At 37.1% G+C, this 15,807-nt stretch overlaps 1 protein-coding gene across 1 annotated transcript; it reads left to right on the top strand.

Annotated features, from left to right (window-relative positions):
• Positions 1–1,113: 1,113 nt before the first annotated feature.
• LOC149816418 (pentatricopeptide repeat-containing protein At3g16610-like) lies at positions 1,114–4,083 on the top strand. The gene has a single exon (XM_089986886.1). The coding sequence runs from the start codon at positions 1,114–1,116 to the stop codon at positions 4,081–4,083; it is 2,970 nt and encodes a 989-aa protein (XP_089843012.1).
• Positions 4,084–15,807: the final 11,724 nt, after the last annotated feature.

Here is a 15,807-nt window from a genome sequence, read left to right as displayed (position 1 = left end):
GAGTAAGACTGAATATATGGAATGTCGGTTTAGTAAGCAACGAAGTAGTGATGGGAGTGTAGTGAAGCTTGGTGAGCAAGATATACCGATGAATGATTATTTCAAATATTTGGGATCCATCATTCAAAAGTATGGAGAAATTGATGGAGATGTAAATCATAGGATAAAGGTTGGGTGGATGAAATGGAAAAGTGCTACTGGAGTGCTGTGCGATCGTAGAATGCCATTGCGGTTGAAGGGAAAGTTTTATAGGACGACTATTAGACCCGCTTTACTATATGGTACGGAATGTTGGGCTGCCAAGAGACATCATATTCAAAAAATGAGTGTAGCTGAGATGCGGATGCTTAGATGGATGTGTGGAAATACAATAAAAGATAAGATTCGGAACGAAGAGATACGTAAGAAGGTAGGTGTTGCACCCATTGAAAATAAGATGCGAGAGAATCGTTTACGGTGGTTTGGATATATTCGGCGAAGGCCTAATGATGCTCCAGTTAGAAGGTTGGAGAAATGGGAAAATATATTAGTTAAAAGAGGTCGGGGTAGGCCTAGGAAGACTTGGATGGAGATGATAGGAAAGGATATGAATGCTTTGAACCTCACCGAGGACATGGCGTTGGATAGAAATGATTGGAGGAAAAGGATTCATGTGGAAGACCCAAAATGAATTTCTTTTTTGGTTCATATCGCTGACCCCAATTGTTTTGGGATGAAGGCGTAGTTGTTGTTGTTTGTTGTTGTATGATAAGATCCTCTCTCTCTTCCATTTTCACGCCTGACAAACAAAAGAAAAATTTTCATACCAAAACTTCTCGTGTAAAAATTTTCTTTTCTTTAAAAACTTTTGCTCACTTGCAAACCTGGGCGTAAAGTTCCCCAAAACACGAAAATTTTAAAAATCATATTTTTGTAGCGGGCTTTTGGAGGCTTCTAGAAGCTTCCAGTAATTATGATTGTCAGTAGTCACTTCGTTTAAAAAAAAATGTTAGTTGTCGCCAAAATATTTAGGAACTGCTCCTATGAAGTAGTGAAACGCGCTCGATCTCTGAGACATGCCCGATCCATGGACGTCTGGCAGAGAACGAGACTCTCGCTCTCTCCACCCTACGCATGGCGCTCAGAGCATGGAGGCATCATCATCCCTTCTTCCCCACACCATCTTTGCTCGAGTTCCGCTTCTCCTCCCACCGCTCTGTGCCCAATCCCTCACCTTCCAAATCCGTCTTCCACAACACCAACGCCACAAATATCCTCTCTACTCTTGTGGGTACCTCTCAAAACCCCTCAATTCTCGGACAACTCCGCTCTGTGCTCGAGAAAACCGGTGCCCTCGAAGATCGAGCCCTCCTCCGAGAGACCCTGAAGCCCGGCAGGCCGAGCGTTCTCCTCTGGAATTTGGTCATCAAATTCCTCTCTGTGAATGGATTTTCAAAGGACGTGGTTCACCTCTACGCTTTCATGAAGGGCAGCCATTGTTCGCCCGACGAGTTCACTTACCCTTTGGTGGTAAAAGCGTGTGTCGCCATTTGGGATCTGAAATTGGCGGGAGCGATCCATTCTAGCGTGGTGAAGTTGGGGTTTGAGCGTGGCTTCTTTGTGCAGACGTCGCTTGTTGATGGATATTGCAAATTCGGGCTTATGTGGGCTGCACGCCAAGTGTTTGACGAAATGGCGCTGCGGGATTTGGTTAGTTGGAACGCTTTGCTTTGTGGGTATGCTAGGAATGGGGACTTTGGTTCAAGTTTTGAAGCTTTTAAGCATATCTTGTTAATGGGTCTTACGCCCAACGTGAGCACGTTGGTGAGTCTGCTTCCTTTGTGCGGCCGGTTGGGTGCTGTGGAGATTGGAAGATCTATTCACGGCGTTTCTATTAAAATCGTGTTTGATGGAAATGAAGCTTTGGTGCCTTCTCTCATCGCAATGTACGCCAGTTCTGGATGTCTAGCTATCTGCCGTCAGTTGTTTGATCGGGCTGTCAAGAAGGACGTTGTGATTTGGAATTCTATGATATCTGGTTGTGCACAGAATGGACTGCCTGGTGAGGCCTTTGCTTTTTTCAGAGCAATGCTTTGTGCAAATGTGAAGCCTGACTTGGTCACTTTGGTGAGTATAGTTCCATCTTGTGGTAATCTCTGTAGCAATTGTTTGGGTGAATCACTTCATGCTGTTGGAATTAAGCATGGGTTTCAGTTCAACATATCCGTTGGTACAGCCCTTTTATCTATGTATGCAAAGCTTGGTGAACTGGATGCTGCAGAATGTATGTTTGAGAGAATGAGTGAAAAGAACCTGCTCTCTTGGAATGCTATGATCTCGGGCTATGTTCAAAATGGAAGGCTGAACAAGGCATTGGATGCTCTAAAGAAAATGCAGTTTGCTGGTGTAAAGTTTGATATGATCTCAATGGTTAGCCTTGTCTCCATATGCACCCAGCTGCACGACTTGCCATTGGGCAAGTCTGCTCATGCTTTTAGTCTCATAAATGGGTTTTGCGCACATGTTAACCTGTTGAATGCACTTCTGACCATGTATGCTGACTGTGCTGATATTTCTACTGCTCTAATCATATTCAGAAACATGCCTACAAGAAATGTGGTCTCGTGGAATGCCTTGATATCCGGGCATATTCGAAATGGAGAATTACTTGAAGCCCGCAACCTTTTTCAGCAAATGCAATTCACTGGCATGAGATCTGATGTTGTTACTTTTATCAATATTCTTCCTATTTATTATAATGTAGAAAACTTTCTTGAAGGGAAGTCTATCCATGGGCTAACAGTCAAAGTTGGATTTGAAGCTGATGTTTCTCTTGTGAATGGACTTATAACCATGTATACTAAGTGTGGTGATCTAGAATGTGGGTGTTTGTTGTTTGAAGGCATGACTACAAGGAGCATTGTCTCATGGAATGCATTGATCACTGGATATGGTATCCATGGCTTGTCCAAAGAGGTCATGGAATTGTTCAATCAGATGCAGACAGAGAATATGAAGCCTAATTCTGTAACCCTGCTGAATATTTTGCCAATATGCCAGCTCCATATACATGGAAAATCCATACATGCTTTCGCTGTTAGAGCCTGTTTTGTATCTGATGCTTCTTTACTTACATCTTTAATATGCATGTATGGTAGGTTTGGGAATACATATGCAGCATCCTTACTATTTGAAATGGCTGATAAGAGAAATGTTGTTGTGTTGAATGCAATTATGTCTCAGTATATTCAAAATGGACGTGCTGAAACTGTCATGGCCACCTTTAGCAACATGCACCAAATGGGTGCTAAACCTGATTCCATCACAATTTTGGTGTTGTTATCTGCCTGTTCTCAGTTAGGGAATCTGAATCTTGGAAAATGCATAACATCTTATGTTATTCGGAAGGGTTTCAATGATGACATTTATGTTAGTAATTCTCTTATAGACATGCATGCCAGATGTGGAAATATAAAAATCTCGAGAGCAATATTTGATGGTATGCCAGAAAAGGATCTTGTGTCCTGGAGCACGATGATTGCTGGGTATGGGATGCATGGGGATGGGTGTGCTGCTCTTGCTCTTTTCTCGCAGATGAAGCAGCAAGGTTTTAGGCCCGATAGTGTCATGTTTGTCAGCATTCTATCAGCATGTAGTCATTCTGGCTTGATTGAAGAAGGTAAAATGCATTTTAGTTCTATGTACACAGAGTATGGTATCCTTCCAAGAGCTGAGCACTACTCATGCATGGTTGATCTTTTAAGCCGGTCAGGTCATTTGGAAGAGGCATGTGATTTTATTAACATGATGCCTTTTGAGCCTTCTGCTGGCATGCTAGAATCTCTGCTTGGTGCATGTCATGTCTATGGAAATGTGGAACTTGGCAAAAGGATTTCCAGAAATCTTTCTATGTTGGGCCCTCAAAATTTTGGATCATATATGTTGCTTTCTAACATCTATTCAGCTGCTGGAAATTGGTTAGACGCTGACAGCCTACGGGTTGACATGAAGGAAAGAGGATTGACTAAAACACCAGGTTTCAGTTGCATTGAAGCAACTAGCAGGGTTAATTCTTTTATGACTGGACATAGAGCATCTTTGTAGTTCTGGGACTGGTGAAGATGGAAAAGCAAGGTAGTTGGAAAGAACTACTATGCAGCCTGTGTTTCATCCAACCCTGCAATGTCAATTACTGTTGCTATTATCCTGCAGAGGAACGAAGATCTGAAACTCTGAGACAAGAAGTGGTAGGAGGACTAAAAGAAATGCAGAATCCTAATCAACTTGAATCTGGAGAACTGCAATATGTATAATGCTCTTTGATGATCAGGAAGCTGCTGCATTGCCTATTCGTTTTCTGTATGTCACTATTCCCTTCTGAGTGGTAGTTTTGCATAAGACACTCGTGATTTATCAATGATGGAAAAGCAAAGGGGTCGCTGAGGGACGGTTGGAAACTTGGAAGAGCTTATGACGGTCCAACATTTATTCAATGTGGTTGAGTAGAAAGTCTAAATTATTTTCAGTTTCATACAGATAGATGTATAAGAAGCATGAAATGGGGAATCGAGTATTGCAATATGGGAAAATGACTTGGAAGACCATAAACCTTGTATATGGTGTTGCTAAATTTGTCACAGCTAGATGGACGACACCAAATGATTGATGGTAAATCTGAAGTGGAACAAGTCTTTCCCAACTGTAACTTTTTTTGGAGAAACATAAGGAGAAAAGGAAACTTTCAGCATATGAAACAAGTTGGATTCAAATACAGAGCTTGATGATGCATTGGATACAATGGTAACATACCACAACCAACAAGAAGGTGAAGTTCTGCCTGTCAGGAACCACCTCAACAGAGTTTCAACCTTCACTTAGAGGTGCCCAAATTAACGAATGCTTGTGCCTTACGTTGTAGTGGAGACTGGAGAAGTAGAAACTCATCAATTTGTAAGGCGTCAAGTTTATCACTTGGAATTAAGGCTGGGAAATGACACGAGCAGCTCGTGGTTCAGCTTGTGTTTGGCTCGTAAGGAGCTGGCTCGAACTTGTAAAATAGGCTCGGCATGTTGAACAGAAGTGTTTAGCTTGGCTGGGCTCAGTTTAGCTCAACTCATACAGGCTCGTTAGTAGTAATGAATATATTTTAGATATATTCTATACCATGCAATACAGTGTGAAAGACATAGTCAAAGTGTTTGGCTTGCAAATAATAGGTTTACAGTTTAAATCCTATTACTTCTAGCATTGAGACAATGTGTTTCTTCTCTCGAGTTCAAATCCTACTAGTTCCATTTTTTTTAGCATTGTACTTTCTTTTTCCCTACTTGGAATAAGATGAAATATGACTAAGTTCTTGAACTTTATATTGCAATTTTGGATCCCCAAGCTTTTATTGGGAAAAGTGGGAAAAAAAATTGAAACTACAACATTGGTGTCCATGCATTTTCCTTTTCAGTTAGCCAAGTATAATCTCGTATCGGGATTTTCCTGCAAAGAAAAATATGTGATATTTTGTTTTTCTCGCTATTTTACCGGGAATACCATTGCCTTAGAATTTCTTGTGATAGAATTCAAAGAAATTCAGAATATTGTCAACATTTTATGACAATGTTAAGAGTGCCAGTGGAATATAGGAGTGGATATTGGTTTGGCAGGCCCCTACCTGGCTGTGAACAGTCTAACTTGTCTATTATCGGGCTTAGGCAGGGTCTAGGTTGTTGAAATTTGGCTTAAAACTATCCTTAAGTTTATCCTTCTATTTTTTCATTTTTAACGATGTTGGTGGGTAATGGGTTCCCTACAAAAGTTTAGTCTCACGTTGAAGTTTTTTAGAAAAACTTGTTTTTATATAGAGGGGTGGTGTCATAAAGGGTAAGACATTAGATCTTGGGCTTGTACATCACTTATTCTTGGATCTTGATCTTGGGTTTAACTTTTTAATATTTTATCTCTAAGTCTAAAATCATCTTTGACCTACCCAATTATAGACTTTGACACAACCTTAAATCTTCTTCGAATCTTTCTGAATTTTATCCGGATCTATTTGAACCTTGCCCAATGTTTTTTCATGGGCATTTCCCTTATTCTTGGATCTTGATCTTAGGTTTAACTTTTTAGTACTTAGGACGAATTTAATCTTCAAGTTTAAAATTGTCTTTGACCTGCCCATTTATGGACTTTAACCCAACCTTAAATTCTCTTCGAATCTTTTTGGATCTTATTCGGATCTATTTGAACCTTGCCCAACGTTTTTTCATGGGCATTTATAGTTCAAAACAATTTACAGTCATCTTTATCCTTGGTTTGACCTATTGACTCGATCAAGGTTAAACATGACTCTTTTTAGGGTTGTATCTATCCTGTTTTGGCACTCATACATGCTTAACTTTTTGGGCCATTATGGCTGGCCGTTTTGACTTTTATGGGTGGCCTTAGCCTATATAGACCCCAACCCTCTCATCTCTTTCCCTCCTCTCTCACGAGTGCTCTCCTCTCCACGAGACTCTACTCTCTCACTCTCCCATGAGATCTAGTTTGCTCTCTCTTATCTTTTGGGTTTTTGAGATTTCATTTTGGATCCTTATCTAGGATCCAAATTCAGTTGATTGTTTGAATTCTTATCTAGGATCTAGATCTTATTATTGTTTGGATCCTTATTCAAGATTCATATCCAATTATAATTCAAATATAGATCCAAATTCAATTGCTATTCAGATATAAATCCAGTTATAGTTTGGATCTAGATCTAGTTATTCAAATTCAGACCCAGTTACGATTCAGATCCAAATCTAGTTACAGTTCGAATTCAGATCTAGTTGTTATTCAAATCCAAATCTAATTTCTATCTAGATCCATTTATAGTTTGGATTCTGATCCAGTTAAAATTCAGATCTAGATACAATTGCTATTTGGATTCAGATCCAATTATAGTTTAGATCATGATCTAGTTGCTATTCAGATCTAGATCCATTTACATTTCAGATCTTGGTCTAGTTGCTATTCAAATCTAGATCTAGTTATAGTTTAGATCATGATCTAGTTGTTATTCAAATCTAGATCAAGTTATATTTCGGATCTTGATTTAGTTGTTGCTCGAATTCATATCTAGCTATTGTTCTGATCCATATCCAATTGAAGTTTGGATCCATATCCAATTGCAGTTTGGATCCATACCTACTTGTATTCAGAATTCATACCCATACTTAGGATCCATACCCAAATCGAGCCTAGATTTTCTTATCATAATCAAGAGGTTGTACAAGGTGGTTTGTGTCGAGGATATTGGTCTCACCCACTGCAGGGTATGAACTAATTTTTTGTGAGTAGGCAAAAGCTTTGTTGTATCCTGTGAGCATAGGTGCACTAATAACCATGACACCGAGAACTTGATCCTAAGTGGGGCAACTATCACTTGAAAGAGAGTGCATATATACACATGCCTTTGGGCATACCTGGTTCACGCTCAGTTGCCTGACCCACTAAATTAAGCAGAATTCTTAATAATTTTCAAGTGATAGATCTGCAAATGCCAACTGTAAAGGTTGAAAATTAGGAGCTGCCCAAGTTATCCTAGTTTGATAGCATCAATTTCAAATGATAGCAACACAATGTTCTCATCTTCATCATGATTGCAAATGTGGTATGCGTGCTCACAAAGGACTATCTAGAATAATGGGAGGATGAAACCATTGCTAAAAACCATATAAGACTAAAGTAAAAACATGATAATTTTGTATGTTGCAAACACCTACTTAATGCACTCTTTGATACTCTGTTTGACCTCTAGTAAGAAGTTAGCACTGCAAAGTTGTGGGAAGCCCTTGAAAGCAGGTACAAAATAGAGGATCGTAAGTTTTTAGTTAACAAGTATATGAATTTCAAATTCTTTGATGATAAGTTACGGTTACCTCAAGTCCACGAGATGCAGATCTTGGCTAATCAGGTCAAGTATGAGGGTATGAACCTTGATGAATCATTCAAAGTGGATGCAATCATTAGCATATTACCCCCATATTAGAAAGATTATCGAAATGAATTGAAACATAAAAATGAAGAGTTTACCTTAGAATAACTTTTTCAACATCTTAGAATCGAGATAAGAAAGATGATATGAAAGAAGTTCGTGATAAGGTAAATATGGTTGAATAGAAATCAAAGTTCAAACCTAGACTTAGGAACAAGAATAAGAAATCTAAGTTCATTTCCAAGATGAAAAATAATGTTTTCTTTTATACTTATGAAAAATCGGGTCACTATGTGAAAGAATGCCAATACAAGAAAAAATTTCCAAGGCAACAAAGCTAGTAAATCTGATGATGGCCTGATAGTTATAGTTAGTATGATATTTATGATTAATTCAGATAAATGGTAGTATGTGAGTTTTGTATTAACAATCCATTCATACAATGATAAAAATATATTCAAAACATACAAAACCATGGGGGAAGACCATACGATCTATACGAGTGATGAACATGAAGCTAAGGTTTATAAAAAAGAGAGTGCGAAACTTCATTTTACCTTAAAAAAATATTTAACCCTCCAAAATGTGTATCACGTACCTGTCTTCATGAAAAATCTTGTATCTAACTATTTGCTTACAACTCATAATTTCAAAGTAGTATTGGAATTCGATAGTAATAAATTATCGAAGAACCACAAGTTTGTATGCAAAGGCTACGCTACCAATGGGTTGTTCAAACTCAATTTGCGTAAAAAAATTAATTTATCTTTTGTTTATATATTTGACTTATATGATTTATAGCATGCTAGATTAAGACATGTTAATTACAAGTCTTTTAAGAAAAATAGTTAACTTAGAACATATTCCTTAATGCAAGTCTGAACATTTTAGAAAATGTGATTAGATTTAATACACAATGATGTATGTCATTTGAAAAATACTCTAACTAGTGGGGGTAACAATTATTTTATAACTTTTATTGATGATTTCACAAAATATAGTTATGAAAATAAAAGATAATCATTTAAAAAATTTAAGATTTTGAAAACTGAGGTTGAAACCTCTCATAATTATAAAATAAAGTCTTTTATATCTGATAGAGGTGGTGAATATCTTTCAAACGAGTTTATTAAATTTTGTGAATTTCATCGAATATATAGACAAAATACTGGTCACGAAAAGAAAGTTTGTAAATTATTAAGGTCATTGACTAGTTTAAAACAATCACCTATACAATGACATGAAATATTTGATGAAGTAATCATTTCATATGGTTTTAGAATTTATAACTTTGATAAAAACATATATAGCAAACTAAAAAGTAGTCATGTTATAATTATTTGTCTCTACGTAGATGATATGTTAATCAAGAGTAAAAATATAGAATGAATAAATAATACCAAAAGCTTTCTTTCATCTAATTTTAACACGAACGATATGAGTTTAGCTGATGTTATACATGATATTAAATTAATAAGACATGAAAATGATTATGCATTAACTCAATCTTATTACATTGAGAAAATATAATCAGTATGATTGTAAGTGTTATTACTTTGATTGATCCTAATGTTAAGCTATCGATTAATACTAAAGGAAATATATCACAATTAGATTATGAAAGTATTATCGACAATCACATGTATATTATGAATAGAACTATACCAGACGTAGCTTTCAGAATAAGCAAGTTGATCCGAAATACTAGTAATCTAGGAAAAGAGCATTGTAATGCTATATATCGAGTCTTGAAATACTTGAGAGAAACTCTAGAATATGAAATATTTTATGAAAGGGAAGCCACTGTACTTGAAGGATGAAATGATGCAAATTAAAATTCTGATTCTAGTGAGTCATTATCCATAAGTAGTTGGATATTTACCCTTAGATCTAGAGCAGTTGCTTAGGGATCCAAGAAGTAAACTGTGATAACACATTATACAATGAATGCAGAATTGATAACATGAGCATCAACTAGTATAGAAGTTGAGTGGCTAAAAAATTTCTTAATAGAGATACCATTAGGAGATAAGTCAGTACCCCTAACAACTATGCGTTGTGATAGTCAAACATCTATATACAAAGTGAAAAATAATATTTATGGTGAAAAATCTAGACATATCAATGTAAAGTACATTTATGTGAGTAGTTTACTTAAGTACAGAGTAATCTCAATTGAATATGCGAAATCATGTTAAAACGTAGCGAATATGTTGACAAAGGAACTTTTTTGTGATATCATATTTAAGACATCGAGGGGAATGCGGTTGAAGTCTATAAAAGCAATCATCATTGACAAAAATTCAACCACATGATAAGGGTCAAACCATATCGAATGGTTTAATGAAAAAAATAAGTCTCTCAGTGATTGGATTGAATACTTTATATTTTTCCTTGCCTGATGCCAAGTGTTCGAAACCTGTGTATAGAGGTTAAGTTTGAATTGAACTCTTAATAAGATCCATAGGCCTTATGGTTGAAGTGTTTCAAACAGGTTTACACCCTTAATAGACTTACCTATGTGAGTGTGAAGGTGGAGGTCACTTTCTATGAGACTTTGAATTTTGTTTCTAAAGTACTCATGAAATTAGGATATAACACATGACCCTTAATGTTCAACTTCTATATATTGGTAGACACACTATGACTATCTGAAGTAAAAGTATGTGTTACAATGTCTGAAAGGTTAATTAGGATTTTCAATTCAAAGCTAACACTATTAAGATCTCAGTCTTAGTAAGACTAAGTAACACTAATGTGGGGGTTCAAACCCAAAAGCTACCTTCACTTATGCACTGAATCTTCATGAATAGCCTATTGAGTAGTCTTCTATAGTTTTGATTCATGTGGAGGATTGTTGAAATGTGATTCAAAACTATCCTTAAGTTTTTTCTTATATTTTCTATTTTTTTCTAAATTTGTGGGTGGTGGGTTCTCTAAAAAAATGTAGGCCCACATTGAAGATTTTTTGAGAAAACTCTTGTCCTTGTATAAAAGGGTATTGACTTAAAGGGCAAGGCCCTCAAGGGCATTAGATCTTAGGCTTGTGCACCACTTATTCTTGGATCTTGATCTTGAATTTGGACTTTAGATATTGCACTTTAGACTTTGGACCTTAGACCTTGAACCTTGGGTTTAGACTTATTTTTTTAGTATTTGTGATCAATTTAATCCCCAAGTCTAAAACCGTCTTTGACCTGCCCATTTATGAATTTTGATCCAGCCCTAAATCCTCTTCAGATCTTTTCAAATCTTATCTTGATCTATTTGAACCTTGTCCAACATTTTTATATTGGCATTTATAATAAAAAATAGTCCATAATCGTCCTTATCCTTAGCTTGATTTAATCATTGATCTGTTGACTCAATTAAGGCTGAACTTGACTTTTTTCATAGTTATTTTTGCCATATTTTGGCACCCCTACATGCATAACTGTTTAGGCTATTATGGCCGACTGTAGCCCATTAAGTTGGTCGTTTAGGGCCTCTTAAAGGCCCTTTATGGCTTTTATGGGTGGCCTAGGCTGGGGTCTATATAAACATCAACCCTCTCCCATTTCTCTCCTCTCTTCTCCTCTCTCATGAGTACTCTTTCTTCTCCATGAGCTCTACTCTCTCTCCCACTCCCACGAGCTCTAGTCTTCTCTCTCTCATCTTTTGAGTTTTTGAAATTTCAGTTTGGATACTTATCTAGGATCCAAATCTGGTTGATTCTTCAAATCCTTATCCAGGATTCAAATCCAATTGTTGTTCGGATCTGAATCTAGTTACAATTTAGATTTAAATATGGTTGTTGTTGGAATCTAGATCCATTTACAGTTCAGATCCAAATTCAATTATTGTTCGGATTTAGATTTAGTTATTGTTTGAATCCAAATCTAGATCTAATTATTATTCGGATTTAGATTTAATTACTGTTTGAATCTAGATCCAATTATAATTTGCATCTAGATCTAGTTATTGTTTCGATCCTGATCTAGTTACTATTCAGATCCAGATTCAATTATAGTTTGGATCTTAATCCAGCTACAATTCTTATCTATATTTAATTGAAGTTCGAATCTATATCCAATTAAAAATTTAATCCATACTCACTTGTTTTCAGAATCCACACCCAAGAATTCGTACCCAAATCGATCCTAGATCTTTTTATCCTAATCAAGAGGTTGTTGAAGGTAGTTTATGTCGAGGTTATTGGTCTCACCCAGTTCTGAGTGTGAACCGATTTTTCGCAAGTAGGCGAAAGCTTGAATGTATCTTGGGAGTGTAGTTGTATGAATACCCATTGCACCAAGAACTTGATTTTATATACGCTAGTCTCCAAGTGCACCTGGTTCAAGCTCACTTGTTTGACTCACTAAATTAAGCAGAATTTTCAACATAGGTCTACATATAAACCCAAATGATCTTGGGTTGTGCTGGGTTAGGTCTCTTTGAAAAGAAAAATTATCCATACTTCATCTTAGCCCGATTTCCTGCTAGGGCCAAACCAGGCCTAGGTCTTATTGGGTTTTAGGCTATGGGCCATCCTAGGTGGGTCTGCAAGCTCGTCGGATATCTGTCCCAGTTTCCACACTACCAGAATGGGTGTGTGATAAGGGTGCAACCATGTTCAAATTCGAATATGAAATGTAAACAGTTGATCTAAATTTGAATCGAGATCTGAATCAGATCTAAGGAGTTAAGGTTGAATCACAATAAAAAATACACGTGGCAATACTGGATCTGGAAAGAATAACAAAAACAAACTATTTACATGTAAAAAATGTAATCCACTCAGATTTTGAATCGAAACAGCATTGATCTAAATCTGACGCAAATCCAAAAGTAATGCAATTGAACATATACGAGTATGATCCTTATGTACAATCAGATATTACTTAAACGTTCCATATCCTAAAAATATGTCGGACTCAGGAATGGATGTTCGACGATCCCTTTGGAGCCCTATTGTGGGTTGACCATGTTTAATGTAATGTCAATTTTAGCAGCATGCCTTTTATAGAGCAGATCAGGTGATCTGTCAAACCACTTTAAAAAACTGATTTGACATCTTCACCGTCCATTGCTTCATTTCACAAGGACCTCAGGATCTTGTGTGCATTGTGGACGGTGAGGATGCCAAATGTTTTTCTACTCTATCTTGTATCTACTAATCATACAATCTATGGTGTTTCTTGTTCTTGGTATTTTCAGTTATTAATAACAACCTGCTACAATTTTAAACTACAATTTTTGTATAAAACAATAATAGTTCCAGTTTTTGTTAGGTGTTTTCAACATCTTGCAGTCTCATTCTCACAAGTTGTCATGATCTCTTAACAAGCTTTAGAACAACAAACTACCACCATGTTATTGGTTATGGCAATATGCAATCAAATATACAAACAAGTTTAGATATTGGTTCTGCACTTAAAACTTGAACTACAACAACAATCCGGTTATTAAACAATGGTTCCAAACATGGTGTCATCAACAAAGAATATATAGCTCAATAATAATACTGTTGGATATTTAGGATCAGGTCTAACCCTGACTGACCTGGTTTGACACAAGGCACTAATGAGTTAGTGGAGAGGGGGTTATTAGGTTATTATAATGTGAAGAGTTCACATTCAATATCACATGTGAAGGGTTCATATACATGAATACCATTATTTATTCCCTCAATATCCTCCCATATAAATTGAGGCATAGTTGCTTGAAGAGTGCAATTAAGGTATCCTCTTTCTCTCATTTGGGTTCAGGGTCCTGCTTACTATCGACTTGATGGATTGAGCTCATCATGGGCATCGATAGGTTGAGGAGAATGCTGTACACCTGCACCAACGTTCCTTTCATCCATGGCGTCTATCAGTATATATTCTTACTTTTAACATTTCAGTTCTAGTTTTTAGAATGCCAACACTGGATTATGGGCTCACGATGAGATGAGAAGAATGCCATGATGTGCCAACACTCTTTTCATCCATAGCGTCTACCAGTATGTGGTCTTGCTTTTAACATCCCACTTTTAGTTTTTAAACCGCCAACAAATACAACTATCTGTTGCCTATTCAAACTCAAGTTAACAACTCAGGCAATAACAAGAACACTACAAGCAGTTATAAAATGTCAAAGATCTCATGCAGCTAAACAAACAAAACTGCTCCCAAACATAAGAAGAAGCACCACAAAACTTTTAGGAGATCCTTAAATGTGTGTCGACATTTGCATACACGTGTTTAGAATGTCATCGAAGTTAATACTCAGGTGGAACCAGACTTGGACCAGATTTTTGGGTATGGTATTTGGTTTGAACCCAGGTTTAATTAGCTCCATTATAAGAAAAACTATACCCGAACCCAATAAAAACTACATGAACCAAACCCGGTAAAACCATATTTTTTTTAATCATTTTTACATTGAAAAATTGGGGGTCTTAATTGGAACACGGGTCGGTTCTGGGTCTGGTATAAAATTTTACAAACTATACCCCGCGGGTCTATGTATTGATCGGATCTTTGGGTCCGGACTTGGTTCTTAATCATGTCTTCTTATTTATCACCATATCTGAACTCTATAGGGTTTGGTTGGGGTCAGGTTCGGGTAAACCCAACCCGTTGACACCCCTATTTGTCACCCATCAAAATCAGGATCCAACCCCTCCAAGCTCTAAGTCTAACTCAACTCATTTACTATGTGTTCTTCTCTGGTTCTGGTTTGCTGAATACTCAATTAAAATTGGATCAATTCTTCCGTTATAGCTACAAACCTAAGCAGTATATTTTATAGAAATTGACTCAAACCAGAAATAATATTATAAATCAACATATATACTTAGTTTAAATGTCACCATTTATATATTTTTAATCTACTTCATTTGATATGTTTTAGGTTCATACATATTACTAATTAAAAATTTAAATTTGGATTCAAATTGTTCCCTTGCAACCTACATTGTACAATTGTGCTTAGAGTCTGTTTTGCTTTTGTTGAGTCTGATGTAAGTTGCTCGGTTTAGGTGAATCAATACCCAGATGGGGCAACTCGTGTACTTGAATTGTAATCGCCCTCGGACAAAATTGTGAATGAATTAAATACATTGAGCTTTCTTTTGTTCACCCTAGTTGTGATTGCAATTCTTCTCCCTTTACTCTCTCTTGCTCTCTTGCACTCTAATTACAAGCTTTCGCGACTGGCAAGCGAGCTGATAAGTAGGCTTGCGACAGTAAGAAAGGACCGTCGTGCCACACTAGCCTATTAAGGAAAATAGGCCCATGACAAGTGGTATCAGAGCCTGTTCTCGTGTTGGGGAAGGGACTCCAGAGTCAGTGTCGACAAACTGCGATTTGTGAGCAAGACATCATAGCGCCTTATCAAAACTTGTGCAACACCAAAGGCAAGGCAGTTGTCGAAGCTAAGGAGATGGGTTCACCTCGGGGCCAAGAAGAGTTGGTTGCAACTGTTAACAAGCTGGTGGAAGATGTGACTTCGCATGAGGAAGCGATTTCACACGTATATGAATCATTCAGTGGACTGAATGATGTGGTGGCGAGCCTGCAAGAGCAAGTAAACTTACTAATGGGGCAGGTCACTTCGTTGATGACTACAGTGACCAACTTGCAGACTGAAGTGAGGGAGCTTTAATTAAAAAACCCTATGTTGCAGCAGATGATGACCCTAAATGACAGAAATGGTGAGAGACCATCAATGATTGATGTGCTAAGACCCGCAAAATTCAATGGTTCTCGTGACAGCAAGGCCATTGAGAACTTCTTGTTCCAAGTAGAAGACTACTTGGATATCTAGAATGTGACCCTTGAAGATCTGAGGATTAAGGCTACAATGACCTTACTTGATGGAGATGCTATCACTTGGTG

The sequence above is a fragment of the Nuphar pumila genome, chromosome 14, assembly GCF_984573655.1.
Source record: "Nuphar pumila chromosome 14, dmNupPumi1.hap1.1, whole genome shotgun sequence".
NCBI lineage: Eukaryota > Viridiplantae > Streptophyta > Magnoliopsida > Nymphaeales > Nymphaeaceae > Nuphar > Nuphar pumila.
The sequence above is the reverse complement of the archived record's forward strand: the minus strand, read 5'-3'. Positions and strand labels throughout refer to the sequence as shown.

Excerpts from the sequence above, each read along its gene's own strand:
- LOC149816418 (XM_089986886.1), top strand. The coding sequence starts at position 1,114 with ATGGCGCTCAGAGCATGGAGGCATCATCATCCCTTCTTCCCCACACCA.